Source organism: Equus quagga, chromosome 7, assembly GCF_021613505.1.
Source record: "Equus quagga isolate Etosha38 chromosome 7, UCLA_HA_Equagga_1.0, whole genome shotgun sequence".
Taxonomy (NCBI): Eukaryota; Metazoa; Chordata; class Mammalia; order Perissodactyla; family Equidae; genus Equus; species Equus quagga.
The window spans coordinates 21013494-21041000 of record NC_060273.1 but is presented as its reverse complement, the minus strand read 5'-3'; the positions used below and the strand labels follow the sequence as shown (position 1 = coordinate 21041000).

General features: G+C 49.6%; 1 protein-coding gene across 1 annotated transcript in view; it reads left to right on the top strand.

The window, feature by feature from the left end:
- GTF3C1 (general transcription factor IIIC subunit 1) overlaps positions 1-27507 on the top strand; it is a 79025-nt gene that overhangs the window by 23182 nt on the left and 28336 nt on the right. Inside the window, exons 7-23 of the mRNA XM_046665938.1 lie at positions 5699-5866; positions 7759-7874; positions 8987-9299; positions 9902-10119; positions 12961-13097; positions 14260-14413; positions 17419-17522; positions 18582-18766; positions 20109-20387; positions 20643-20788; positions 22084-22181; positions 22693-22789; positions 22907-23084; positions 25900-26038; positions 26455-26590; positions 27052-27133; positions 27270-27458. Coding sequence (XP_046521894.1) covers positions 5699-5866; positions 7759-7874; positions 8987-9299; positions 9902-10119; positions 12961-13097; positions 14260-14413; positions 17419-17522; positions 18582-18766; positions 20109-20387; positions 20643-20788; positions 22084-22181; positions 22693-22789; positions 22907-23084; positions 25900-26038; positions 26455-26590; positions 27052-27133; positions 27270-27458 — 2739 coding nt within the window. The remainder of the gene's footprint in view (positions 1-5698; positions 5867-7758; positions 7875-8986; positions 9300-9901; positions 10120-12960; positions 13098-14259; positions 14414-17418; positions 17523-18581; positions 18767-20108; positions 20388-20642; positions 20789-22083; positions 22182-22692; positions 22790-22906; positions 23085-25899; positions 26039-26454; positions 26591-27051; positions 27134-27269; positions 27459-27507) is intronic.

The window sequence follows — 27507 nt, the reverse complement described above, 5'->3', positions numbered from 1 at the left end:
ACTGTTCTAGTCCCCGTTTTACAGTGGGGCAACCTAAGGCACAGAGAGGTCACGTCACCTAGCCATGGTTATACAGCTGGTAAGTGGCAGAGGTGGGTTCATAGCAGACAAACTCACTCCATCCCCCTGGGGTGTGGGCTGCAGTACCTTCCATCGTTCTGGGTACTGCCCTGAATCCTGTGCTTCCGGCCTCTGTGCAGGCCTCCCTGCAGGGACCAAGGCAGTCATCTCCTCAGATTGTCCCGTTGGCCAGCTTATCATTTAAGAGTCCCAGACTATCTGAATGACTCCCTAGCAGTGACCAGCCCAGCTCCTCTGTGTGTGTATGTGTGTGTGTGTGTGTGTGTGTGTGTGTTGGTGGGGGTGAGGAGAGTAACATTCTGAATTTGTGTAATGTCTGCCTGGCTCACCAGTAGGACTTTTCCTGCGTTTGTGACTCTTCAAGAGGAAGTCTGTCCTGGTGCTCATTTATTCCCATCTTACTTTTGTTCTTAGGTTGCTCACAGTTGAGAGTACTGTTCTGCTAGGAGGCCAGTTGATGAGGCCAGATGAGATTTTTCACTGGGAGTGTGAGAAACACAGGCTGTTGGTTCCACTTCACAGCCACTCTGGGTTTTCCTTTACAGTGAACAGTGCTCTTTCTGAAAGAAATTTGAAACTCTGGCCTGGCCAGGTGGCCTAGTGTGGAGGAAAGGCCACTTGCTAGGTCCAAGACATTGGTTAGATCACTCGACCCTTCTGAGGCTCAGCTTCCTTTTTCTTAAAATGGCAATAATAATTTGCAGAATCCATGCAACGATTACGTAAAATAGCATCTGAAAATCCCGAACACAGTGCCTGGCTCATCCTAGATGCTCAGTAAGGATTCATTCCTTCCCTTCTTTTCTGGGTCTTCAGAATGTCTAAATTAAGCCATTTTTTCTTCATAATAAGGTGGAGCCCGTCCTGGATATTTGACACAGGAGAACTGCATGGTTCCTTTGTGTTGAACTGCTGACGTTAGCACGGCCTTATCTTTAAAATGCCTAAAATTCCATGCGCTTGAGAGCCTGTGCAGTGATCTGGCTGGTATATGTCTCCTGCGTTTTGTCCCTGGAAAGAAAGCCCTGCACCCCGGGTCAGTGGTTGCCATAACAGGCCCGTTATTCCCCCAGGGGTCTGGGTGACTGAGGAGGCAGCTCGGATGGAGTGATAGGCTGTGCTCAACTGCATGCGTGTGTGCAGGGCTCCCTCTGGCCCCTTCTGCGTTGGCTTTAGCTGACTCGCGGTCTGAAACAGGCTCCTTTAAAGAGGCAGGTATGAGCTGAAGGGATTTTAATAATAAAAATTGAAATTCTAAGTCTGGTAAAACTCTAGAACTATGGGAAAGGAAACTCTTGGGATGATGAAACGTAGGCTACAGCGTGTTCCATCCTTTACCTGCCTTATCTCTTAAAATTCTCCCCACAACCCCAGGAGGCTAGACATTGTCATTAGCCTTAGTTTACAGACAAGACAGTTGAGACTGAGGGAGGCCAACCAGCTTGCCCAGGTTCCCACACCGGCTGTGGTGGGAGAGTCCAGATTCTTAACCACTGTGCACACTGCGTTTCTAACACAACGTTTTCCAAGGTGAAGATGCGTATGGTATGACGTGGGGAAAGGGAAATGTTTCCATGGTCAGTATTTGAGAAGACCAGACACAGACAGAGTTTGAGTAAAGGATCAGTTTCCTTGTCTGATGGAGACAGAAGAAAGTCAGTGCAGTTGGGCTTCACAGAGAAATCAGCTATGCTCTGTGGGACTGGCCGAGCTGCAGACCCCATGGCCCGAAACCCCAGCGGCAGCCATCTGACTAGTCGTACTGGGCCTTCTGAAGCACAAAAGCCTCACTCCAGGCCCAGCCTCGGATGCTTGAGACCATTCTCTGCTCGCTCAAGATGTGCTAGAAACTCACCTCCCCTGGGCCGCGCGCTCCTTGTCAGTCCTGGGGCTCGCAGTGCCCAGTGTGATCACAGGGAGCAGCTCAGTCCTCATGCATCATCCCCAGGCTACCCCGGCCAACAACCTGCCTGTCCAGGAGTCTTCCTGACCCCCTGCTCAGAGCCGGGGCAGGGGTGAGTTCTCACACATCTCCAGGAGCCGGGCTGCCATGACCTTAGGCTGTCTGTGGGCTTTCCTGCCGGGCAAGAGGGACCAACCATCTTTAATTCAACTGAAGTCTGTCAGGCCTCTACACCATGCTAGGTGCTGGCAGTACTATTGAGAATAACTGCTGTACTGGTTGAGAGCTTCAGACAGCCTGGGCTCAAGTCCTAGCTCTGCCACTTCATAGCTCTGTTACTTTGAGCAAGTTGCTTAACGTCTCTGCGCCTCAGCCTCTGCGTCTGTGCAATGGGGCCTACAGGGGCCTGCCAGCCTTGGATTGTGAGATTTGATGGGTTTATTCTTGTAACGCCCATGGCACAATGCCTGGCCCACAACAAGTGCTGGGTGTTAGTGCTGAGTGATTGCTCTGTGCCAGCCTCTGTTCAGACATTGCCTTGGGTCATCTGAACACCGACCTCTGAGGTAGAGAACATTGTCATCTCATTTTACTGAGTGGAAAACAGAGCTACACTGTCATTTCCCCAAAGTCACAGAAATAGGAAGTTGTGGAGCTCACACTAACCCATGTCTCCCTGATCCCAGAGCCCGTTTGTGCCCACACTCCCTCTGGATGTCTGGCTGTCAGCAGAGGAGGCAGGTGTGCCATTTGGAGAAGGCTCTGACGGGGGGCCGGGGGTAGGCATCAAGTACTGCAGAGGTGAGAACAGTCATCTCCGTGGTGTGAGGAGCAGACGCTGCCAAGGCTGAGAGGGTCTCTCCTTGGTTGCCCTTTGAGTCCAGGAGTGTACTAGTAACGTTTCTCCTTTTCCACTTATGCCTATTTTGAGGGCTGTCTGTGTATCTTTTCTTGGCTAAGTAGCCTCTTAAGGAAGTTAAAAAGGAATGGAAGAGATAATGTCAGGCTATTGCTGAGGGTGTGTTGGTCCGCCTCCCCTAAGTGCTGCATTGTGCCACTGGTTATGCAAAGCCAGCATCCCTGGCTCCATGTCACCCACTGTTCTCGATCACATGACATCTTTCAGTTAGGGGCCATATGTCATCAAAGATTTAGGGCCTGGGCTCTGAAGCCAGACTGCCCAGTAATTCCAGCTCCTCACTTGCTAAGGGGTGGAGGTTTGGGCAAATTCCTTAGCCGCTCATGTTCTCAAATATGAAACGGGTGGTAGCACCCACCTCCGAAGGCTGTGGTGAGGACTAGCTCGCATGACACACGTGGAGAGCTTAGATCAGGCCAGGACATGCCTGGGTTTGGGGAATGGCAGCACTTTTGTTATTAGGAGCAGTGGGTTACTCTGTGAGCACCATCTTAAGGGTGAGATGGGAGTTGAGGGGGTCGAGGGGCTCAAGTAGAGGACAGAGAGGAGGACCCAGTGGAGAACAGGCTCCGTGGTCAGTGTTCTGCCATGTGCTGGTGTGCTGGACACCAGGTGCCTCCGGCCATGGCCACTAGAAGGAAATCCCAACAGAGAACCCAGTCCTGGTCACTCGAGCCTTGAAATAGTTCTCCTGCCTACAGATGGGCCCAAGAGTCCCTTCGTCCCCACGTCTCCCCTCCTGGTTGCTTCAGGCCCCCGTCCTGGGAGGGGAGCAAAGGGCGAAGCTGCAGGGCAGCAGCAGATGCTGGGACCCAGCAGGTGCAGTGGGAGCAAAGGCTGAGGAGGCCTGCACTGTGACTCGGGCTCCTGTTTCTTCTGTTGGAGGTCGTGAACTGGGGGATTTTCTGTCTCTGTGGGGAGTGGAGGGGATTCAGTACCAGAGTGGTGCCCGAGAACTGCCGAGGCTGCCTGCGTTTCTGCTGATTGTTACCCTATGCCTGCCCTCCCAGAGGGCTCTGGTGGGTCAGCCTTGACCAGACCTTAACTCTGAGGGTAAGTCTCTGATATCAGAGTTCAGGGCCCCAAGATGCTTTATTGTTTGTGAACTTCACCTGCAAGCCACATGCTGCGTCCCCACGAGAATCTGGGCCTGACCTTGCTCAGACATCGGTCTGTGGTGCTCTGGTGTGGGCATTTCTCACCCCTCCGTGGCCACAGCTCCTGCACAGGCGATGCTGGGTTGCAGAGACCAGCTTTACTGCCACCCCTCTCTGCAGTGGTACCTAGCGTTCTGACATCCATGTACTGATAAGAGCTGGGGGGAAACTGTCTGTATCCCTGCTCTAACAACTACTACAAACTTAGTGATTTAAAACAACACGAATTTATTATTTTACAATTTTGGGGTCAGAAGTCTGAAGTGGGTCTCACTGGGCTGAAATCAGCTGTTGGCCAGGCTGTGTTCCTTCTGGAGGCTCTAGGAGAGAATCCATTCCCTAGTCTTTTCCAGTTTCTAGAAGCCACTCCTTGGCTCATGGTCCCTTCCTCTGTCTTCACAGCAGGGCGTAGCATCTTCCAGTGGCTCGCTCTGATCCTCCTGCCTCCCTCCCTCCCTCTTAGAAGAACTCTGTTATTACATTGGGCCCACCCAGATAATCCAGATAATCTCAAAATCCTTCACCATCACCACCACAAAAAGCGTTAACTTAATCACCCCCACAAGTCCCTTTTGCCATGGAAGGTAACATATTTGTAGGTTTTAGGGAGTAGGGCGTGGACATCCTGCTCCACACTGTCATATATGATAGGACTTCTTATTGCAGAATTGTATCTTCCATGTTGGAGACTGTGACCCTGCTTGAGGAGCTCTGCCGGTCACTCACGAGCTCTTGGGAGCCTGAGCACATTATTGAACCCCTCTGTATCTCTGTTCCTTCATGCCTCCCAGGGTCATCAGGATCAAATGAGTTAGCACATGACTTGGCGAGGTGTTGCTCTTTCTTGTGCCTTTCTCTGGTTCCAGCCGTAGGCCCAGCTTGTCCTTTTTCCCACACTGCGCTTTCATAGGTTGAGCGTCGGCGCATGTGATTGTCTGAAGGAGGTGCTAGTCCAGAGTGTGGTGGCTTGTTGCTGTACCACCACTTCATTCCTGTCGTCGTCGTTTTATATTATTCACAAAAGCTAGTGCCGTCAGGAGTGCTGTGTGGACCTGTTAGACTGGCAGCTTTAGCCTCTTTTTGAGCTGTTTTCTTGGAATACATTCCGACAGATGGAATCAGTAGGTTAGAGGCCTCCTGAAAGGCTCTGGGAGGGTTGTTGGACTTCTGCACACTGCTGCCACCTTATTGGCACTGAGTATCAGGACTCACTTAAAAGGACAAAGATGTTTTTCATTCTCTTGGCAATACTGCTTACGTGCCTACTGTGTGCTGGCACTGTTCTGGGTGCTGGGGGTGACGCTGTGAAAAGACAGGCACACTTCCTGTTGTCCTAGAGCTTGGCTCAAGTGGAAGGCTGCTGTTTATTTAATAAGACTAACAGGACACCTTATTATTCCTTCATTTGCATTTCTTTGTTCACTCATTATATTAAAAACAAAAAGCAGTTTTTGGAGTAAGTTTTCAGGTCTTGTGCCCCAAGATGTGCAGTTTTAAACGTCCCAAACTCGACCCTGTGTGTGGTCTTTCTCCATGTCTCTGTCTCTGCTGCAGTCGGCCGTGTCATTTCAGGACCCTCACCCTCTCCCACACAACACTGCTTTACTCACTGCTGGAGAGCGTATGCTTGTGCCCTAGGGACCGATGTCATGGTGCGCTGCCTCAAGCTGCTGAAGGAGTTCAGACGGAAGGTTGAGGACGACCACGACCAGGACGATGATGAGGACGAGGAGGTCATCTCCAAGACAGTGCCTCCAGTGGACGTTGTGTACGAGCGGGATATGCTCACACAGACCTATGAACTCAGTAAGTCCCGTTCTCATGCCCGCTTGCCTCTGGTTCCTGAGCATTTGAGCCAAGGAGTGTTTTGCCCACATGTTGGAAGAGTCTCAGCTGTTGAGAATGTAGCGCAGCAGGAAGCACTGAGCTTCCCATGAGGGGTTAGGCTCAGGTCAGATGTGAGTTGGAATCCCAGCTCTGCCCCTTGGCTGCTGGCTGTGTGACTTTAGCAAGGTCTCTGAGCCTCACTTCCCTTATCTGCAAGATGGAAATGGTAACCACCCTTGCCTGTAATGAGGGCTAATTGAGGAATAGGGTTAAAACATCTGGGGTAGTGCCTGGTACATAGAAAGCACTCACAAAAATTAGCTATTAATATTATTACTCAAAGATTTGAGAGTCCCCTCCTATCTTCTAAAATTGGTCTGGAGTCACTGCAGGCTGGGAATTCTAGTGATGAAGAGGGGAAAAACTGTCTCTCTCCCTTCCTCACCACTCCCCTAGTTCCCCTAAGATCTATGTAAGACATGCGTGACCCGGTGCTGTAGATGGTGTGGCCGCAGGTCCCTGTGGGAAGGAAGACAGAGTAGAAGGTGAGGTGGCTGCAGGAGATCTGATCAAGCCAACAGGTGCGAAGCCATGCTGGTGGATCGGCCCAGCCTTTTTGGAGGGCTGTGTGGCAGTTCTTAACAACTGAATATCTCTCAGAATGGGCTCCTCAGAACTCAGTTGTGAGAAGTTGCCCTTAACCCTTTCATCCTCACTTTTAGCATGTTACTAGTTCAATATGAGAACACATCCTAGTCACCTCCTTTCGTTCGGCTGTTTCTTTTTCTACATGTCCAATGCAGCAAAACCTCCTTTATCTACATTGGTTTTACCTGGCAGCCTCAAGTGTGTGCTGCATCAGGAAAGAAAGAGGAAAATATTTCTGAACCGTCAAAGGGTTTTGCCACAAAGCTTGCCACACAGTCTACCCTGTATTTCTTGTACTTTCCTGGAGGGACTCCCTGCAACCTCCACCCCTACCCGACCCACCTTCTTCCCGGAGTCCCAGTCCCAGAGTGGTCAAAGAACTTTAACAGGGCTCCTTAGAGGCAGATAGACTAATAGCGGGGCAGGAGCCCGCAAACTAGAGAGAACAGGTAATGGAGTCCAGTTGTCCACCGGTCGTTGAATACAGGGCCAAACAGCATTATTTCCTGCCAGAGCCCCTGCTGGCTGACAGCTGTTACAGGACAGTGCAATAGTCAGTGTCCATAATGCCCTTGAGTCCACCGAGAAAGGAAGATGAAAAAGTTCTTTTTTTTTTTTTGAGGAAGATTAGCCCTGAGCTAACTGCTGCCAGTCCTCCTCTTTTTGCTGAGGAAGACTGGCCCTGAGCTAACATCCGTGCCCATCTTCCTCTACTTTATATGTGGGATGCCTACCACAGCATGGCATGCCAAGCAATGCCATGTTTGCACCCAGGATCTGAACTGGTGAACCCTGGGCCACTGAAGCAGAACGTGCACACTTAACCACTGCGCCACCAGGCCAGTCCCGAAAAAGTTCTTAATTTAAAATTATATTGATGCTTTTTAAAAGAGCCAGTTTCATTTATCTGAAAAAGTCCTTTCTTGTGAAAAAGCTAACTTCCCACTGCTGAGTAAAAACGGTGTTAGTAGATCAGCAATTGATCACTTGACATTTATTGTTTTAACTTGAAGGAGTCAGATAGTGAGTACTTAAAAATTAGCTACCAGTAGCAATGTTCAGAGATTCTTGGGAGGGAAGGGAGAGAGGAGGCACATATTTTATTCTGTTGGTCTCACTGCATTGAAATGTCTGTACCTGAGAAAGATGGGTGGGGATTGACTTGACCTGTGCAGAGCAGCTCCTTTGCAGAGGTTGGGGTTCAAGTACATTGTTTCACACAGTCGAGCGCAGAGGCACCAAAGGAATTTCTCAAGCTGAAATCCGAGTGGCCATGAATGTGGGGAAACTGGAAGCAAGAATGCTGTGTCGCCTTCTTCAAAGATTCAAAGTTGTCAAGGTAACATCGTGAGTCATCTACACAATTGTCTTTGGACGTGCACGCAGTGTGATTATGGAGGAATGTCTCAGATAGACTCCCATCGCTGTCAGGGAGGCAGACGGCTGCCCAGGGCCTGAGAGCAGCCCATGGGCATGGCAGGTCTCCCCTCACTGTGGTTTTTGTTGGTTTTCACTTTTTACAAATTGAACAAGTTGTCGTATTGAAAAGTCAGCAGGAGATGTGGCAGTGTGGGGAGCACTCTGCCATGTGGGGACAGTCAGCTGAAGCTGGCTAAAATCCCACCACCCCTGAGATGAAGTGGGAGCTCTCCAGGGCTCCACGGTCCCCACTTGGCCCTCCCTCTCATTGTGTACTTGCCTGGCTCCTGGGGACATCGAGTCAGCTAAGTATGCATGTCTGGCACTCAGACCTGCTGTCTCAGCCCTTTAGGCGTCATTCTCTTCTTGTCAGCTATTTGGCCATTTTGCTAGAAGACAGTATTATAGTTGGGCTAATGATTGCAGAGCCCTTAGCGCTGTCCTTGGCAAGTGGTTGTTGTATAGAAAATGTTACTCTTTCGGCCATTAAGGCCCTCGAAGAGCCCCTTTCCGATGTCCTAGAAGAGAGAGTGGGCATGGACTGGTGATGACCTTGTCATCAGTTCCCATGGCAGGGCCTGAATGGAGCTGGTGACCTCCAGGCCCGGACTCACCAGTCTGTGACAACATTTATGAACCATCGAACTCTGCATAGCAAACGCTCAGTGCTTACTGACCGCTTCTTCTGGGCATAGTCCTGTGCTAGGCACTGGGGACATGGGGAAGACCAAGTGAGGGCCCTGCCCTAGAGGAGCTCACGGTCTTGTCGAGCAGACACACAGTCAGGATTGCAATTTAGAAAACCACCTCCTACAAGCCTGTGAAAGCAGGACCTGAGGGGGCGACGAGACAGGAAGACCCGTGAGAGAACATGGATGGGGCCTGACATGGGGCCCAGGCAGTGGAGGGACGAGACACAGGCAAACGCAGGAATGATAAGGAGGTAGACTCTGCAGACCCACAGCGCACCTGAATGCCTGTGTGTTTTAGCGCCCTCTTTTGCGTGTGATTAAACGTATCTTATCCCTCTAGGGGTTCATGGAAGATGAAGGGCGGCAGCGGACCACCAAGTACATCTCCTGCGTGTTTGCAGAAGAGAGCGATCTAAGTCGGCAGTATGAAAGGGAGAAAGCCCGGAGCGAGCTCTTGACCACTGTGAGCTTGGCCTCCGTGCAAGAGGAGTCCCTCCTGCCCGAAGGGGAGGACACTTTCCTGTCCGAGTCAGACAGTGAGGAGGAGGGCAGCAGCCGCAGCAGCAAGAGGAGAGGCAGAGGACCACAGGGGGACATGAAATCCTTGAGCCTCTGTCCTGGGACTCAACCTCGTCACTCCACCCCAGCCAAGGGTAAGGGTGCTCTCGGGGCAGGGTTGGGGAGAGCGGGCAGGGGGCGCGCATGCTCAATCTAAGCTGCTGCCGATGCCACCTTGCCCGGGATCTTCAGAAAGTGCCCGTTCAGTTCAGCAGGCAGCTCAGGATCTCTTTGGTGTGTCCTAATTTGGGACCTGTTGGTGTCACTAGCATCACGTGATCATAAGTTTGAGGAGATGGTCATGTAGTCCGGCTCCTGGCTGCTTGCAAGTCAGTTCTTGGCAAATGTTTTGTTTGTTTTATTGTGTTTTTACTATTAAAGGGATGGAATTCCATAAACTTCTTCTAGTTGCTGCCCTCCAACAATCTATTTAAGAACTCTGCAGGGTTTTAGTTTAGTTGTAGGAGACTTTTTAAAAACGCTTGAAGGGTGGTACCAAAGACAGATTTGCAAATCTGGAATCCAGCTAAGAGGGGGTACCATGCTGCTTGCTTGACCTACCACCCTAGTCTTTAAAATGACCAGATGGAATCCTTCAGCCAGCATGGGTCTGATTTGGTTGCTGAGCATAAATGCCCCTGTTGCTTTCCCCCTTGACATGGCCACGGTTCATTCATTCTGCTGCTGTCCACTGTAGGTGGGTGGAAAGTCGTAAACCTGCACCCACTGAAGAAGCAGCCGGCCTCCTCCCCAGCAGCCGCCGAGGAGAAAGCCTGCCGGAGCTCTGGCGGCAGGAACAGCCTCCCGGAGGCCAGCAGCTCCACAGACCCCAGCGTGAGCTATGGCTCCCACTGCATGAAGAGTAACAGTGGCGACATAGCTGTAATCGAAGAGGTCAGGCTTGAAAACCCAAAGGTGAGTGCTCAGAGTGGGAATAAGAAGGAGCCTGTGGCGAGTGGACGTCAGCCTTATCAGTTCTGTGCTTAAGAATCACAGCAACAACAAAATCAATGATAGTCAAAGCGCCACACGCTGAGTGCTCACTCTGTACCAAGCAGTGGGCTGTGTGCTCATGGGAAGTAATACAGTGCTCGTTTGTCTACCACTTTCACACAGGAATCACGCCCTACCAGAAATCACCTACACCATTATTATACAGTGTTGTAGTTTCCAACAACTTACTCTTTTTATGGAAACTTACTTTGGAGTGAACATTTGTATGGCTAGTTTTGATTAGTGATTCTCACTCTAGGCCAGTTTTGCCCCCCAGGGAACCTTTAGCAGTGTCTGGAGACTTTATTTTATTTTTTTTTTGCTGAGGAAGATTGCCCTGAGCTAACATCTGTTGCCAATCCTCCTCTTTTTGTTTGAGGAAGATTGTTGCTGAGCTAATGTCTGCACTAATCTTCCTCCACTTTGTATGTGGGATGCCACCACAGAATGGCTTGATGAGTGGTGTGCAGGTCCATGCTGGAGACATTTTTGGTTGTCATAACTGTGGGGGAGAGGGTGCAACTGTCATCTAGTAGGTAGAGGCCAGGAATGCTGTTAAACTTCCTAAAAATGGGCAGAACAACCCACAACAGAGAATTATCCAGCCCAAAATGTCAACAGTGCCAAGATTGAGGAACCATGCTTTAAATGAAAGGCCAATATCATTTGCCATAAAAAGAAGGTAATCATAAAATAGATACAATAAGACATTCTGTCCAGATTCTGTTGTGTGTCACAGGGTTACATACACAGTAGAATCAAAGCAGCACTCTTTCATCAATGTAATTAGAGGAATTCACAGGAGCACCTTTCTCATTCTGTGATTCAGTTCACCGAATGCTCTCCTTTGTCTCCTGAAAGTGCCTCTGATACTGCCGGGGGCGCCTCCTGCACTTCAGAAACACTCAGAGGACAAGGCACCCAGCACAGGGTAGGCTTGTGATCAGGAGTGGCTTTTGATGCTGTCACTGCTGGTTTATTCAGGCTTCATAACAGCCCTACAAGATAAACGTGAGCTCTGGTCTGGGTGGAGGAAAGTGCAGCCCCTAGCACTTGAGTGACTTGCCTGCTCAGTTAACGACAAATCCAGGATTAGAACCCACGTGTGTGGAGGTCCCACCCTGCCTTGCTTCTGCCTTTCTGGTGTGGAGGCCTGTGCTTTGGTACTATCCCTGCAGCAGAAGTGGTGGGGCATGGGGTGGGGAAGGTTTGCTGTGGATTTTTCTAGAACCTTTTAGCCCTTTTCTATTCTTTGGATGCTGTAACTTGTACCATATCAAGTCATGATTGGTATTGTCTCTAACTGAAGAACCTGGGCCTGCCGGCAGGTGGGTCCCAGCAGGTTCCCAAGGGTTTGACTTGCCTTTCTGGCCCACCACCCATTTTGCACCTTCTCTTCAGGTCCGCATAGCTCCAGCAGTCCGCTCCCTCCAGTTGCTTCCTAGGTCAGCTCTTTTCCTCTTGGAAACCTCTTCCAAAAGTAATGGCAGAAGCTGGCCCTTCTTTTCAAATACTTGCTGAGAAGAGTGGCATGAACTACTGCCTGGAGGTTCTTTGGCACAGCACATTTGCACTTTGCTTTCCAACAGCCCCATGGAAAGTGGCCACATTTACTCACATGGATCTCCTCCAAAATGTGTGCTTTGAAATGCAAGAGAAAACAAAGGTCTTTCTCCCCCTTTGGGGCCCCTTCTCAAATCTTTGCATCTTTCACCCCTCAAACCCTTCCCCCTTCAGGAAAGAATTGTGCCTCCCTGGAGCCCCATCCGTCAGCAGGGAGGTGATCTGGAGTCTGGCTGTTCCGACACTGGCACCAAGTCACCTCCTTCTCCTGACAGTGCAGCCCAAAGTGAGAAGGGCGTCCAGCAAAGCAGGCCCCAGACTGCTGCATGGCGCTGATTTGTGCCAAGCGATTTACAAGGAATAGGTTAAAGTTAGGGTTTCCTTTCCCTTCGGGGTGCACATTTGGGCTTTAACATACCTGATCTGAGAGCAGATGGATAAGTTCATTTTAAGCTCCTGGAAGATGGGAAGGAGCCATGAAGAGAGAAGTGGGCATTTTGGTGGGAGTAAGAGAGAGAGCACGGAGCTCTCTTCCCTTCCGGTTGTCTCTCTCACCACTCATCCTCATTTACTTAGAGACAACCTCTTCTGCACTCACAAGCCTGCCTCTGCTGCTGTCTTACATTCCCAGAAAACCTTCCAGGGGCTTCCTCAGTTTGGAGTCAGAAACCTGTGAGGCAGCAGCCCGTGCTGGCACACAGTCACACTCTGTGACCCGGATGGCTACTTAGCCTCTTCTTCCTCACCTGCAAGAGCCCGGTTTCCTCTGCTGTAAAACCGGAACTATCGTAATGATGGTTGAGAGATTTTGATGAAAAAAGCCTAATAGAGTGAATGGCATGGAGTTGGCTCTCACTATGTCGGTTTCTTCCCTCCCATTGTGGAAGAACCAAGAGAAAGCTCAGTGAGTGCTTTCTGCTTCTTCAGGAAGTGCTGTAGTAGATGCCTGTAATTTCTGTTCTGAAACCAGCTGATCTTCATAAAGTTCTAGGATCCTCTGCTGGCCGATGTCTTTGCTGTTTCAAAGCACTGAAATTGTGAGGTGGTGGAATCCAGTAGCGGAAACAGTCCTCTTGACTTTCCTTCTTGAAACATGGGTGCAGAAATGCCATAAAGAGGGAAAGTGCACCTGCAGGAATGGTGTCTGGCCCCTAGCCTTGCTGAACCCATTGTGTTCTTGTGCTCTTGTCCCTATTCTAGGAGAGTGGCAGTTCCCAGAAGACTGGGAAGCATGGCCCAGGCCAAGACAAACCCCATGAAACTTACCGACTGCTGAAACGCAGGAATCTGATCATAGAAGCTGTCACCAACCTCCGCTTAATCGAGAGCTTATTCACGTAAGGAGGGGTCTGTCTCTGTCTTGAACTAACAATAAATCTCATGCCAGTTCGTCATCCCAAGCGGCAGAAGTGCCCGAGTTGCATTTGAATCTCTCTTCTGCTGTATAGATTCCCATAGTGTCCATTTGTGGTAGAAAGGATTGTGATTCATGTGATTTGGCAAGTGTAGACATTGAGGAATATCAATTCATTAGACAGGGAGAAAATGACTGAGCAAGAAATGAAAGTCATGGGAAAGTGCATTTGCCTCTCTCCTTCTTTGGAAACTTGGTGCTAAAGAAGGGGTGAGAAGAAACTTAGGTAGATAATAGTATCAGCTGATAAGCTTTGTTTTTAGTTCTTTATGGAGCTTTTTGTTCAAACAGTATCTTATATGCAAACCAAAACACAAGAGACACAAGTAGAACTCCTGTGTTTGGGGTGGAGCACGGGCCTTGAACTCTGGTTTGGTCCTTCTAACCCACTGTTACCACCACTTCCTCGGCTGCATCTTTAGGGCGTCTTAGACACCCAGTGTAAAAGCCATTCAATTAGAAGGAGCTTACACCCTGGAGTCAGGGATGTGAGTTCTCTTAACTAGGGGATGGGAGACCATCTGCAGATACTGCTGCCTAGATCTTCTCTGGGCAGTGAGGGATTTGGCCAGGTGTTCCTAATGTCTCTTCTGGCCCTGCCATTCCATGATTGGTGATCTAGAAACATCACCACAGGGACTCAGTATGATCTGGAGAGTAAGATGTATCAAGAGAAGAATCAAAAAGAGCTTCAGATCTGTAGGTGTCGACAGTAGTGAACTGGAACATTCTTTAGCTAGATGTTAAATTAAAATTAGCATGGGGACTTCGTGAAGACAGATTGCCATCATGGCGCTCACTTTCCCTGCCATTATTGTCACAAATCTTGTAATCTCTTTAGTTCATGGTGAAAGGCTCAGAACATGAAGCTGCTGTGAATGGGTGACTTGTCTTTAGCTAACTCATTTATCGTAAAGAGAGATGATCTTTAATATCCCAAGAAGTCAGGCTTTCAGTGGTGAAACCCACTTTAATTCTTCCCTACTTTCTACTGGATACCATTAGGCACATCTCAGTTGCCTAGGTTGAGAAAGACCTTCTCTGGAGATTTGGGAATATTAACTGCTTATTTTGTGATTCCCCAGGATTCAGAAAATGATCATGGATCAGGAGAAGCAAGAAGGCGTGTCCACCAAGTGCTGTAAGAAGTCCATTGTCCGCTTGGTGCGGAACCTGTCGGAGGAAGGTCTTTTGAGACTGTATCGGACTACAGTTATTCAAGATGGCATCAAAAAGAAGGTAACCCTTGGCTTTTGTGACACCACAAAGCCGCATGCCGCTGGAAGTTTTGTTGTCTAGCTTCCCTTGTCCTTGTTGTATTTCGGTTGTTCCTTTGTTGCCAAGAACTCGCAATTTCCCATTATGCTTCTTAATTTGGGGACCAGAGATCATCCCAACTTTCTGTAGAAGCTGGAAACAGAAAAGAGGAGTAACTTGCTTGGATCTTAGAGCAGCAGGTGAGCTCAAGGCAGGTGTCCAGCACTGCAGCCAGCCTTGAAAAGAGAGGAGGGAAAGTGGAGGCATGCTGAAGTTCAGCAGTAAAGTAGCGTTGGGAGAAGTCAAGCGACGTGTACAAGGTAGAAATTGTAGATGAAGCAGCAAGAATGTTTTCCATGGAGAGCTGAGGAAGCATGTCCAAGAGGGAATGATGGCAGCGACTCAAGCAGGGTACACTGCTGGGTTATCTGATGGGGAACAGTACATCTCTTCTGTCTCAATTTATCCGTTTCTGTAAAATTTAAAGTTTGGGCCTATTCCCATTGCAATTGTAGCTCAGCAGCTTTGCACATTTTCTAAGGCATAAATTTTTCAGGGTTGGAATGATTTGAGAGAGCCCGACCAGCACCGGGACCAAAGGGAACGGTGCTGAGGGGACAGTCACTTGTTCCCTGACCTTTTTTTTCTGACTCTATTTTAAATCTCTACCTTAAGAAAGCTCTGCTTTGATGTTTTGTTTTCTTAGTAAGCTGTCAAGATCATTTTTGGTTTTTTTACTTTTATCTTATTTTTTGAGACATTTAAAATTTGAAAAACACAGAGCAGTACAAAAAATGAGAAGAAACCATTTCGGGGCCAGCCTGGTGGCATAGTGGTTAAGTTCAATGTGCTCTGTTTTGGTGGTCCAAGTTCACAGGTTCGGATCCGTGGCATGGGCCTATACCACTTAGCAGCCATGCTGTGGTGGTGTCCCATATACAAAAGAGAGGAAGATTGGCATGGGTGTTAGCTCAGGCCACTCTTCCTCACCAAAAAAGAAACAATTTCTACTATTTTGAGTTGGCAGCTCTCTTCAGGTTTTTGTTTTTTTTTTTTTTGAGAAAGATTAGCCCTGAGATAACTGCTGCCAATCCTCCTCTTTTTGCGAGGAAGACTGGCCCTGAGCTAACATCCATGCCCATCTTCCTCTACTTTATACATGGGACGCCTACCACAGCATGGCTTTTGCCAAGCAGTGCCATGTCCACACCTGGGATCCAAACCGGCGAACCCTGGGCCACCGAGAAGCAGAACGTGCGAACTTAACTGCTGCACCACTGGGCTGGCTCCCAGTCTCTTCAGTTTTCACATGTGCTGTGAGTGCCCTTGACCTTGCCCCTCTCCTGTCCACTTGAGCAGTGGCATGAGGTGCTTGTGCTAACCTCTCTCACTGAAGGACAAAACCTCCACCCATCAGCAGCAACACCTCTGGTTTCTATTGATCTTCACAGAGCTGGTCTTTCTGGCGTGCAGCCTCCTCAGGGCAGTCATTGAGGACAAGAAAATCTCCGCTAGTCTAGGAGTGGAGAGGGGCAGTCTGGCATAGGTCTCTGCTGTGTCCCCGGCTCCTGTTTGGCCCCGTGTCCACCACCCTGTACCCGAGGGAGCAGGCAAGGGGTGGAGGTGGGAGCGAGTGCTGCAGGTAAACACTGAGCATTACACGGCCTCAGAAATGAAAGTGCCCAGGCCTGGGGGCCTTGTGCCACAGGGACCACCATAGCAGCACCACTAAACGATAACCTGTTTTCCTGGCTGGCGAGGGCTGCAGTATGGTACGTCTGCCTCCAGAACAAGCTGAAGTTTCTCGGCAGCATTGTCCCTGGCTCCCCGGGCACGTGCTGCCAACAGGCAGCCTTCTGATCTGCTGCAGCCACTGTGGCTAGAGCTGCCATGTCTGGCATCAGCCCTTGCCTCTGCGCCTGCGTCTGGCCCCGTCCCTCGGGCCTTTGGGAAGTTGGCTGGGCTGTTTGGCTGTAGAAAGTGAGGAAACAGGAATGCTTTGTCTTTGCATCATGCTTTTAAGTTCTCTGAGGTGTTCCTAACTGGTTCTCATTTGAGCCTCACAAAGCCACAAAAAAGTTGGCAGGGAGGGAAGAGGGCTCCCCATTTGACAAATGAGGAACAGAAGAGACTGAGCCAAGTGAGGCCTTCTGGAGCCCCTATCTAGGCATTGCTTGCTGCCTGTTCCTGGGACCAACCCTTTCTCAGGCCATTTTTGGCACTGAGAAGCCTGCTGACCAGAGTTACACATTTAGAAAAGCTTACCTTGCTCTCTCCTGCTAATGACAGGGACCAAAAAGAAGGCTGGCTCTCCAGGGGCCCAGGGCCAGCGTGCCTTGCCTTCTGCTGCACAGCTGTCACACTCACACCCGTTGTGCTCAGCTCCACCAAGTTATTTCCATTTGTCATCCTAGATGTCTCTCCTGGAATGGTAGCCACCCTAACTGTTCAGCTTCAGTACCTTGGAAAAGATGAAACAACAAAAGCAACTCTAAATCCTCTGCCCATTTGTTGAGAGGCACGCCTGGCAGGTTTCCCACGACAGCACGGAGCAAGGGGAGATTAATGAAAGCTTCTTACCTTTTCCAGATGGAAGCCCTCGGGATTCACGAGCGACTGTGGGAAATTCTCCGCAGGAGTGGGACATCGGGAATGGCCCACAGGGAGCTGCAGAGGCCAGTGGGCCGTGATGGCCCAGCAAGGGGACTGCAGGGCACACTGCTCTGTGTCCAGGCCAGAGTGGCTCACCTGAAAAGCAGCACGTGGCTGATGGCAGAGCTTTCATACTCGGGCACTTGAGAGATTTACATGCCAGTAACTAATGGCAAACTATTTAGCAACACATTTTACATTAGTTTCATAACTGTCCTTTGGAAATGTTAATGAAAACAGATGTAACCAGTGTTCCACCAAGGAACCGAGTTGTGAAACTAAGTCTCCCTCAGCTCCTCCCCTGCCCTTTGGGACACTCTAACCTCTCTCTGCAGGTGGATCTCGTAGTGCACCCATCCATGGACCAGAATGACCCTCTCGTGAGAAGTGCCATCGAGCAGGTTCGTTTCCGGATCTCCAATTCAAGCACAGCCAACAGGCAAGTGGCAGCACCCCATAAGAATCCACAGTGAAGTGCCTGGGTCTGCATGTTTACTCCTGAAGCAGTTTTCACAAAAGCCCTTTTTTTGTACTGTGTGAGATCAGTGAATTCACTGGTTTTGGGTTGTGGTTTACCATCCTCTACTCTGTACAAGGATCAGTTTCTGAATTCTTTAGGAAAAAATCCTAACATTCTTAATTCTATTAAGAATTCAGGGTGCTGGCCTGGTGGCACAGCAGTTAAGTTTGCCCGTTCCGCTTCTCGGCGGCCCGATGTTTGCCAGTTTGGATCCCGGGTGCGGACATGGCACCGCTTGGCAAAAAGCCATGCTGTGGTAGGCGTCCCACATATAAAATAGAGGAAGATGGGCATGGATGTTAGCTCAGGGCCAGTCTTCCTCAGCAAAAAGAAGGAGCATTGGCAGTAGTTATCTCAGGGCTAATCTTCCTCAAAAAAGAAAAAAAGAATTCAGACTGTTCCAGATCCTAGGCCCTGTGATGTATGAAACTTACTCAGTCTCATAATAGCTCAAAATGATTCTAGTTGCCTTTCTGAGGTCTTCTCTAATTTTATTCATAAATCATCTCATGGACTGATAGAAAACTCAGGGCTGGGAGCAAATTCTTAGCTGGGTTTAAACCAGAGGTGGCCCACGGGCAGGCAGAGGGCTGGATCTGGCTTGCAGATGTTGGTTTGTGTGGCCTGCCATGCATTGGCCACGTACTTTGCAGCAGTTTCCGGTTAGCTTCACATCAAATTCATGATTTCTGGCATTTATGAGAGTGTCCAAAGCCCTAGTCTGTTGGGCTCTCTTTCTCACAAGGGAGCAGGTGCCCCGTCGGTGGCAGTGCACTCCAGTTCAGCACAGTCCCCACCATCCCCAAATGTCTGGTGACCCGACAGATGTCATTTGGTTACGTCATCTTCCTGGCCCCTGTGGGCAGTTGAGTTTGCAACCCCGGGGCCAAAAGGCTTCATCTGGTTCCTGAGGACAGACCCTGTCCTTGCTCCCAGCCCTTGGGTTTCCCAACACAGTGTTGCTCTCGTGTTTGGCAGGGTTAAAGTGCCCCAGCCTCCAGCGCCTCAAGGGGAGGCCGAAGAAGAAAGCCAAGGAAAAGAGGGCCCGAGCGGATCAGGGGACTCTCCGTCAGACGCTTCCTCTAAACCAGAAAGTGGACGGATGAAAAAAGCTGATAAGAAAATGGGCGTAACCCAGCTTAAAAATTATAAGCCTGTTGTAGGTAAAAAGCAGCTTCTTGTGAATGTCTCATTGTTGTCTTCTGTTGTTTGTATGATGATGTTTGAGTCACTTGTTCTATATTTGAGCACTGGGCTGCAGTCAGAGGAGCGGGTCTGAATCATTGGCTGGGTCGTGGGGGGCTGGTCACGTGACTTCTGCCAGCATCAATTTCCCTATCTGCAAAATGGGGGATGATTCAAGGCTTCATTGACGAGTTTGAGTGTTCATAGAATTTTCCCAGAGTTAGGTCTCTAACAGGGCTGCCCTGCCCCATCCCCAAGTGCAGATGGCAGGGTAGGCAAGTGCAGATGGCAGGGCTTTCCACTCAAGGCGCATCAGTCCTCTCCTGGCCACAGATGTGCCAGTTGGTGGAGGAGGGCAAAGGTCACTTGCCAGGGCCTGGACCTCTGTCAAGGAGAAAATGTCCTGGTATAGGACACAGCAGCCCTGGGGCTTCCAAGCAGGAGATGTCCTCTGTGTGACTTCCCTTTCTGAGGGCTCCAGTCACGCATGTGGCCTTTACTCTCAAGGCTTCACTGTTGGAAAGTACAGACTGAAGGAGAAACACAAGCAGGAGTATGTGCAGCTGAACGGCACGTGCACTTGAGTAGACGAAAGGCAGTGAGCATGGTCCTCAAATGGGTGAGACGTTGGGGTGGAGGAGGGGTCTTCTGGCACCGTCCTTGCTGCCCTGTTCCTATGTCTCCCTTGTCTCTCCCCTGTCCTCTCTCACTGGGAAAGCCAAGGAACACTTTATTTATATCAACAAGGAAATGAGCTACTTTAAAAGAACCTAGATTTGGGGATGTTTTTCACAGTCCCCATCAAGCTGGGAGTCCTTGCACGGTCGTCCTTCAGACCCTTCAGGGGAGCTCCCTTAGCTGTTACACTCTGGTTCGTCTCCTGTGCTCCCCTCCTTGCTTGCTGCACACCATCACTCCAGCCTCCTGGCCCCTCCTCAGATGTACCAGGCACACGCTCATCTCAGGCCCCTTGCCTTTGCCCCAGGATGCACGTCCCCGAGTATCTGGATGGCTTGCTCCCTCACCAACTCGAGGGCTTCACTCAAGGCCTCTCCCCAGTGAGGCCTTTCCTGGCCTCTGTGTGAAATTGCAGCCCTCCTCCCCACTTCCTTTCTTTATTTGCTGTACTAGCTCTTTCCATATGAGGTATTATTTTAGGTATTTTGTTATTGTCTGCCCTTTCCCACTAGAAGGTAAGTTCCATGAGAGTAAGAACATTTGCTGTCTCCTTGGCACCTGGGACATAGTGGCACTCAATAGTGTTTTAATGAATTGAATCTGGGGTTTTTCAAGCACTGTCCTTCCCCTTTCTTGCCTCAGTCCCTGGACTTGGGCGTTCTCTAGGGTTTCTGCCCAAAATGCCTCGCCTGCGGATGGTCCACAGGTTTCTATGGTACCTGATCTATGGGCACCCTGCTAGCAAAACGGTGGAAAAACTGGGCCTCAGCAGTGAAAGAAGAACGGGAAAGCAGGAGCCGAGCAGGATGGGAGCCCAGTCCTCCTCTAGAAGTGATTTGGAGACCTCCTCTGAAGCCCCACCCAAGGACAACCAAGATGGAGCCAGCCGGGAGGCTGAAGTGGAGCTTGCCACGGAGACAGGTAAGATGCCCCAGGGCAGGCAAGCCACAGTGGGATCCAGAGGAGAATCACAATAATTCCTTGTCCTTATCATTTGGACTGGCTGAATCCCCACACTGCCTTGATCAAAATAAAGACATAATCCAAACTTCCTGAACCTCTGGGCTTCCTGCCTACCAAGTAGGATTACCCTAGTTTGTGGTGAGAGGGAATAAAGACCTACTGGGAGATGATATCACTATCATGACTTGGACCCTGTCTCTGATTTTCTCCTAGTGTACGTGGATGAAGCCTCATGGACGCGCTACATCCCTCCTATCCCAGTCCACAGGGACTTTGGCTTCGGCTGGGCTCTCGTTAGTGACATTCTCCTCTGCCTGCCCCTCTCCATCTTTGTCCAGATTGTGCAAGTCAGCTACAAGGTACTGGCAACTTCCTGGCTGTTACGAGGGCTGGTCCCTCAGCTCCAGGCTGGAGAGCCTTTACACTGAACCTGGTCAAGGGAAAATACTTCAAGACTTCCAGTTGCCTGCATGGATGGATGGATACATGTATAGATGTATAAGATGGATGGCTGGATGGATGGCTGGCTAGCTGCATGGATGGATAGATAGGGCAAATGGATGGATAGGATGGATGGATGGTCAGTTAAGGGAAATACTTCAAAGACTTGTTCTTCTAGATAGATGGATGGATGGATAGATTGTTGATTGGTTGTTGGGTCAAGGGAAATACTTCAAAGACTTGTTCTTCTGGATGGATGAATAGATAGATAAACAGATAGATAAATAATAGATTGGATGGATGGGTGGTTGGTGGGTCAAGGAAAATATTTCAAAGACTTGTTCTTCCAGATACAGTCAATAAGCAGACAGATATACAAAAGACAACTATTACATAACAGTAAAATATGTTTTTAGAAATTTGGTAAATATAGAAAAAAGGAGAAAACAGAAATTATCGTAGAAATTACCCATAACTTCATCACTCAGAGAGATATCACTGCTAGTGGTTTTGGTACATTTTCTTCTAGTCCTTTTTTCCTATACTGTGTTTGTGTGTACATACGTGTGTGTGTGTATGTGAAAGCTCCCTTTTTTAAAATTGAATTGAGGCTATACTCTATTTGCTCTTTTTATCTGTCCTTTCCACTGAATGATATATTGTATTTTCCACATCAAATTTTAAATTGATATTAAGTAAATTCGTAGTATTTCTTCTTATGCACATACCCTAATTTATTTAACCAGTACTCTATAAAGTTCCAGTTTCTTGTGTTATAAATGGCATGTTGATGAATACCTTTTGGGAGACATGTTTGAGGGAAGCTCCAAACTTTTTCCTTTAGAGTAAGGATAGAAGTGCAATCACTGGCTTCGAAGGAGATGAGCGTTCTTCTTCTTTCTTTTTAATATAAATATATTCCCATATTGTCCCCCAGAAATGTTTTAGCAATTTGTATTTCCACCAACAGTATATGAGGGCACCTGTTTATTGCACCAGCAGTGTGGCAGATGGGCTGGAAGGGAGGGGTGATGAGACTGAAAGCAGAGATGTTGGAGGTTTTGGAGGCAGGAAGGAGGGGGCCTGTCACCATGGGGCCGATGGGCGGATTCAAAGAGACGGCAGCCCAGAAAGTGGTGGTGACTGCTTTTTCATGATTCTTGCAATTCACCCTGGCCTTGAGGGTGAGCTGAACCTGAAAATCACCTCTTAGGTAGACAACCTTGAGGAGTTTCTGAATGACCCTCTGAGGAAGCACACGCTGATCCGCTTTCTCCCCAGGCCCGTCCGGCAGCAGCTTCTGTACAAGAGGTGAGGTCCCTGAAATTGGCGCAGAGTGACCGAGGGTCCCAGCAAGCCCCTTGAAGTTAGGGTTCTGAATAATCGTTCACCGGGAAGAGGGAAGGTTTCTGCCTTCCAAGTTGTAAAGACTCGGTTTTCATTAATGCAGCCACCTATGAGCCTTCTGGATCAAGCACAGGGCCAAATGCAGTGTGGGCTGGTACACTTCAGTACTGGATTTCAAGGTTCTTTTAAAGTAAAATCTGCCAATAAAGACTGCAGTTTTGGAGTGTTTTTTTCCTTTTGTTTCTTTTACTTTCTAAACCAAACCCCTGGTGTAGGATCGCTGCTCTATTGCCTTCACTGGGTTCTGGGAGGGGTGATTCTGGGGCTCAGTGCAGGGCAGGTCTGAGCCAGTCCTCCAGGGCCCCCCAGGTGGAAAAGGGGAGAATAGGCGAGTTGCATCCCTCGCCCCAGATGCAGACCCCCTGATGATGCTGAGTGTGCTGTGACTGCAACCTGCCACTCCCCCGTTTTGCAGACGTTACATCTTTTCGGTGGTGGAGAACTTTCAGAAGCTGTGCTACATGGGGCTACTGCAGTTTGGTCCCACAGAAAAGTTTCAGGATAAAGATCAGGTAACATCTTTCAAGCCCACATGAAGGTAGTCCTGCTGCTAACCACTGTTTCCCGCCAGCTGACCCGATGCTGATTCTGAGGTCCTCTCCTCGCTCCATCCAATGTCTCTCTTGCAGGTCTTTATTTTCTTGAAGAAGAATGCTGTCATTGTTGACACCACCATCTGTGACCCACATTACAACCTCGCCCACAGCAGCCGGCCCTTTGAAAAGCGTCTTTATGTCCTGAACTCAATGCAGGATGTGGAAAACTATTGGTTTGATCTGCAGTGCGTCTGCCTCAATACCCCGCTAGGTATCGTCTGTCTTTGCTGGACCTCAGTGTCTTCCCTCTGTGCTGTGTGATAACTGGAAGATAGAGCTAGAGGAGACTAGAACTCGCCCAGCCTTGTAGTTTTCAGTGCTCCCCGAGGCCTAGAGTGTCCTCGGGGCTCCCTTAGAAAGGAGCGGGGTAGGCCTTGAATGGGGAGGACTCCTAACCCTCACCCCCCGCTGGGCCCGAGCAGTTCCACTTTTGTCTTTCTTCATTTGTTCCTTCAGTAGGTATTTACTGAACTCCTTGTGTGACATTTTTGATGCCTGACCATGCATGCAGCACTGAGACTGCCGTGCTTGTGGAGAAGACACACAGCACAGAGAGAGATCCAGAATGTGATAGGTGCTGTGGAGGAAATACACTGGGTGATGAGTTGAGCATATTTTAATGGGGTGGTCAGGAGCAGCCTTTCTGAGGAGGTGTTTGAGCTGCATTCTAAGGGATGAGGTCCAGCCAGCCATGCCCAGAGCTGGGGAGGAGCATTCCAGCAGGGAGAACAGCAAGTGCATAGGCGCCGAGTGGTGTTGGAGAAACAAGAGGCCAGCACAGGTGGCAGGGAGAGTGGCAACCGAGAGCCAAACTCTGGGGGCCTTGAAGGACCTGGTGGAGTTTGGTTTTGTTCTAAGAGCAAGGAGCAACAAGGTCACTTAGGTCTTTCAAAGCTCTCCCTGGCTGCTCTGTGGAGAACGGACTGCGGGGCATGAGAGTAGAAGCAGGGAGGCTGTGACTGTGTCCAAAAGAGGTGACAGTAAAGGACGGGAGCAGGTTGGAAGATTTTTGGAGGAAGAACTGGCCAGACCTGCCAGTGGGCTGGATGATTTGGGCTTTTGGGTAAGGCCTTTGCTTGTGTTGTTTTCCTCTCTCTGGGGTGTCCCCTGACCCACGTTCCCTTTGCAGATAACCACTGCTACTTTAACCATCTCCTCTTTGAGAAAACCTTGCCAGCACCTTTACAGTTGTCTGATTTCATTCTGTGAATTCCTTGGGCGCAGGACATTCAGCTTCCATCCCAGGGTGTCTCAAAGTACCTGGTACACAATTGATGTCCCGTAAATGTTTATCAAATGAATGGAGGGTTTGTGGAAGGCTGTAGGCCCTCCAGTTCAGTGTTCTTCCCTCTAGGCCAGTTTCCAACTGGTCTTTTCTTGCCACTTCCACCAGAAGAAAAAGGATGCTGCGTTTAATTTGCAACTGGGAGAAGAATCTTAATTTTCTTCCTCCTGTCACAGAGGTGAAAGATCAGAATCACACTTTGATTTTTGCAAAGCACAAATCACATATGTATTTATAATTGCTTAATGCCAGCAGGGTAATGAGCAGTTGTATAGAACCTTTAACGGGTCCAGACAGATATTAGAAGAGTGTTTCATAGAATCCCCTGGCATTCAGTAGTAAGCTGGGCTTTTACCGTTTTAGATTTTTAAAGTGCCCCAATCCCCTGCATCTTGTACCTAGATAAAAATTTGCAAACCAATGTGTTATTTGCACCAAAGTTTTTCAGGCTTGGCAACTGGTGAATTTCCATCTCTTGTAGTGTTCCTGAGCAGAAATGTAGAAGGCTTATTGAGTCTGTTAATCAGGCAGTGATTGTCCCTTCAGTCAACAAACATTTGAGGGGTTCTGCCCCAAGGACTGAGGGAAAAGCATCCTATAATTCCACGTGAGCATCCTTTAAAGCAGGGGCTCCCAGAACGTGAATGTGCACAGCGTCAGCTGGGAGCCTGTTGAAATAAATGTGGATTCCTGGGCCTAGCCAGAGATTTGAGTTCAGCAGACCTGGGGGTAGCCCACATCTGCGTTTCTAGCAAGCAGCTCGTTGGTCCACATGAAAAGCATTGCCTTAAGTTCTCTTAGGTTCAACTGTCCATTCAAACGGATGACCTTGGGCAAGATCTTTGTAACCTCTGAGCCTCACTTTCTTCATTTTTAAACTGGGAACACCACCGTCTTATGGGGCTGAGGCAAAGACGTCTGTGGAAAGCTCCAGCTGAGGGCCCAGAGCATGACCTCCCCACTGCCCCTCGGCCCCCCCTACCCCAGGCCTAAGCTCCAGCTGAGGGCCCAGAGCATGACCTCCCCACTGCCCCTCGTCCCCCCTCCCAGGCCTAAGCTCCAGCTGAGTGTGTTCTAAGGGGGTCTCTGATAGTCTGCAAATCATAACCTTCCTTTGCTTTACTCAAGCATTGGTTTTAGTAGTAGTTTATGTTTTCTTGCAAGAAATGTGATTTTCTTTATTGTGGAACAACTAAAAGTAATTTCTCAACTAAATTAAAGTACTTCTTGGGCACTCAGGAAACATCTGGCTGCTCTTGGAGCCCAGTGAGTCTAGGGAACCTGTGACACTGTGTCGAACTATCTGCCCAGATCCCTGCCAGCCCTGACCCCTCCACCAGCACCAAGTGCAGTCGCTTTCACTTTTCGCTCCTCTGTGCTGGCACATGGGGACTCCACAGGCTTACCCCAGGGAGGAAGGCACAGTGTTCTTTTCTCGTGATTCCTCAAGCCTGTTGGCCTCTCTGCTTGCCTTCTCTCCTTGATAGAGTTCAGCCTGCGGCAGACTCTTTTCTTGGGTTCGCCCACCAGGGTTTTAACTCTCTTCCTTCTGCTCCCGCGGACACCCTGTTAAAAGGCGTTTTGTACAAAGAGGTTCTGCCAGTTTCAGACCCTCCTCTAGTTGGCGGAGCCTAGTCACAGAACGGAGTCCACTCTTCTCTTGCCACCCAGCAGCACACTGTGGCCTACCAGAACCGCAGCAGGAAGACATCACCAGTGGAGCTTGTGTATGGTTTTCTAGGTGTGGTGCGCTACCCACGTGTCAGGAAGAGCAGTCCAGATCAGGGCAGTGATGAGGAGGGCAGTCTGCAGAAGGAGCAGGAGAGCGCCATCGACAAGCACACTCTGGAGCGCAAGGGTGCCATGATGGAGTACACCACGTGCGTCCCCGTCCCTCACCGCGCCCCCGTCCCTCAGCGTGCTGGCCCCACTGCAGGGCGGTGGGGGTCCTCATCCCAGACTCCAGCTCCTCCATGTCATGCGTTGGATGTCAGACCTGGAGGGCCCAAGTCTCTGGTGCAGAGGCTGCAAGTTAGTGGCCATGGGCCGTATCTGGCTCCAGCCATACTTTAGTTAGCCCAACATATTATTAGAAAACAATGAATTAGTTGCCAAAATTCAAAAATTGGGATTTTTACATAAAAATCTGGGTTTTTCACAAGTTCTTCACTTCTACCTGTCAGGTGTTTTTCTAGGAAGGTATAATTTAGTTATTAAAAATGTCCCCACCCACTCCATGGGCGCTCCTTTCAGTTCCCGAGGAAGGCTCTTTTTCTGTTTATTTCCCATTTCTCAGGGGCAGCCGTGAGGTCGTGGATGAAGGCTTGATCCCCGGAGATGGTCTGGGTGCTGCTGGGCTCGATTCCAGTTTCTATGGACACCTAAAGCGCAACTGGATCTGGACCAGCTATATCATCAACAATGCCAAAAGGGTGGGCACCCACACCTGGACCACCACGTTGGGGGCTGCCATCACTCCTTCTCCTCTCTCCTGGCTCACAGTTTCTGAATTGATCAAACCAAAATTTACCAGAGGCACAAATATTTACTTCCATGTGTATTGCAGGTGTGTCAGGCCCTTTCAATATCTGCCTGGCCTTTTTATTTTTCAGTGAATTCTAACTTACTCTGTGATGTGGACAGATATTCCTTTTTAAAGAAGGAACGGAAAGTCTACGGGACAGAGGTCATAGAGGAAGGAGTACATGTGCAGTGAGAAAGTGGCTGGGCAGGAGAACCCCACCTCTGAGGCACGCTGGGCCGGCTTCCTGGCGGTCACTGCACAGCCATCCTCAGCTTGTTCCTCAGAGACTTGCACACCTCAGCACACTGGTCGCCCTGGGCTCCTGGGGCTTCCTGGGAGCTTCATTCCAGTGATGTCCTTGTCTTTTAGGAGAACAGCACTTCAGAGAATGGGCTCACAGTGAGGCTCCAGACGTTTCTGTCCAAACGCCCATTGCCCCTTGGTGCTGGAGGTACGTTTGCTGGGGGTTCGCCCCAGAAATAGACCTGGTCCCAGCTTGGGGCTAACACGACCACTCCATGTTTAATCTGGCTTCTGGCCTTTACAGAGCTCATCTTGAAACAGTTATCTCCTGTGCTTATTTCTAGGCAATGGCAGGTTGAATTTCTGGGGAGAAGCCAGAGCAGGATTTGAGCTCTGTGCTGACAGGGCAGAGCAGTTTGTGGTTGACCGAGAGCCCACGCTGGACAGGAACCGAAGAGTGAGGGGTGGGAGAAGCCAGAAGCGGAAGCGGCTGAAGAAGGACCCTGGAAAGAAGAACAAGAAAAAGAAAAAAGGTTCCGTGGTGATCGTGTGCATGTACTAGGCCTCCGTGGTGATCGTGTG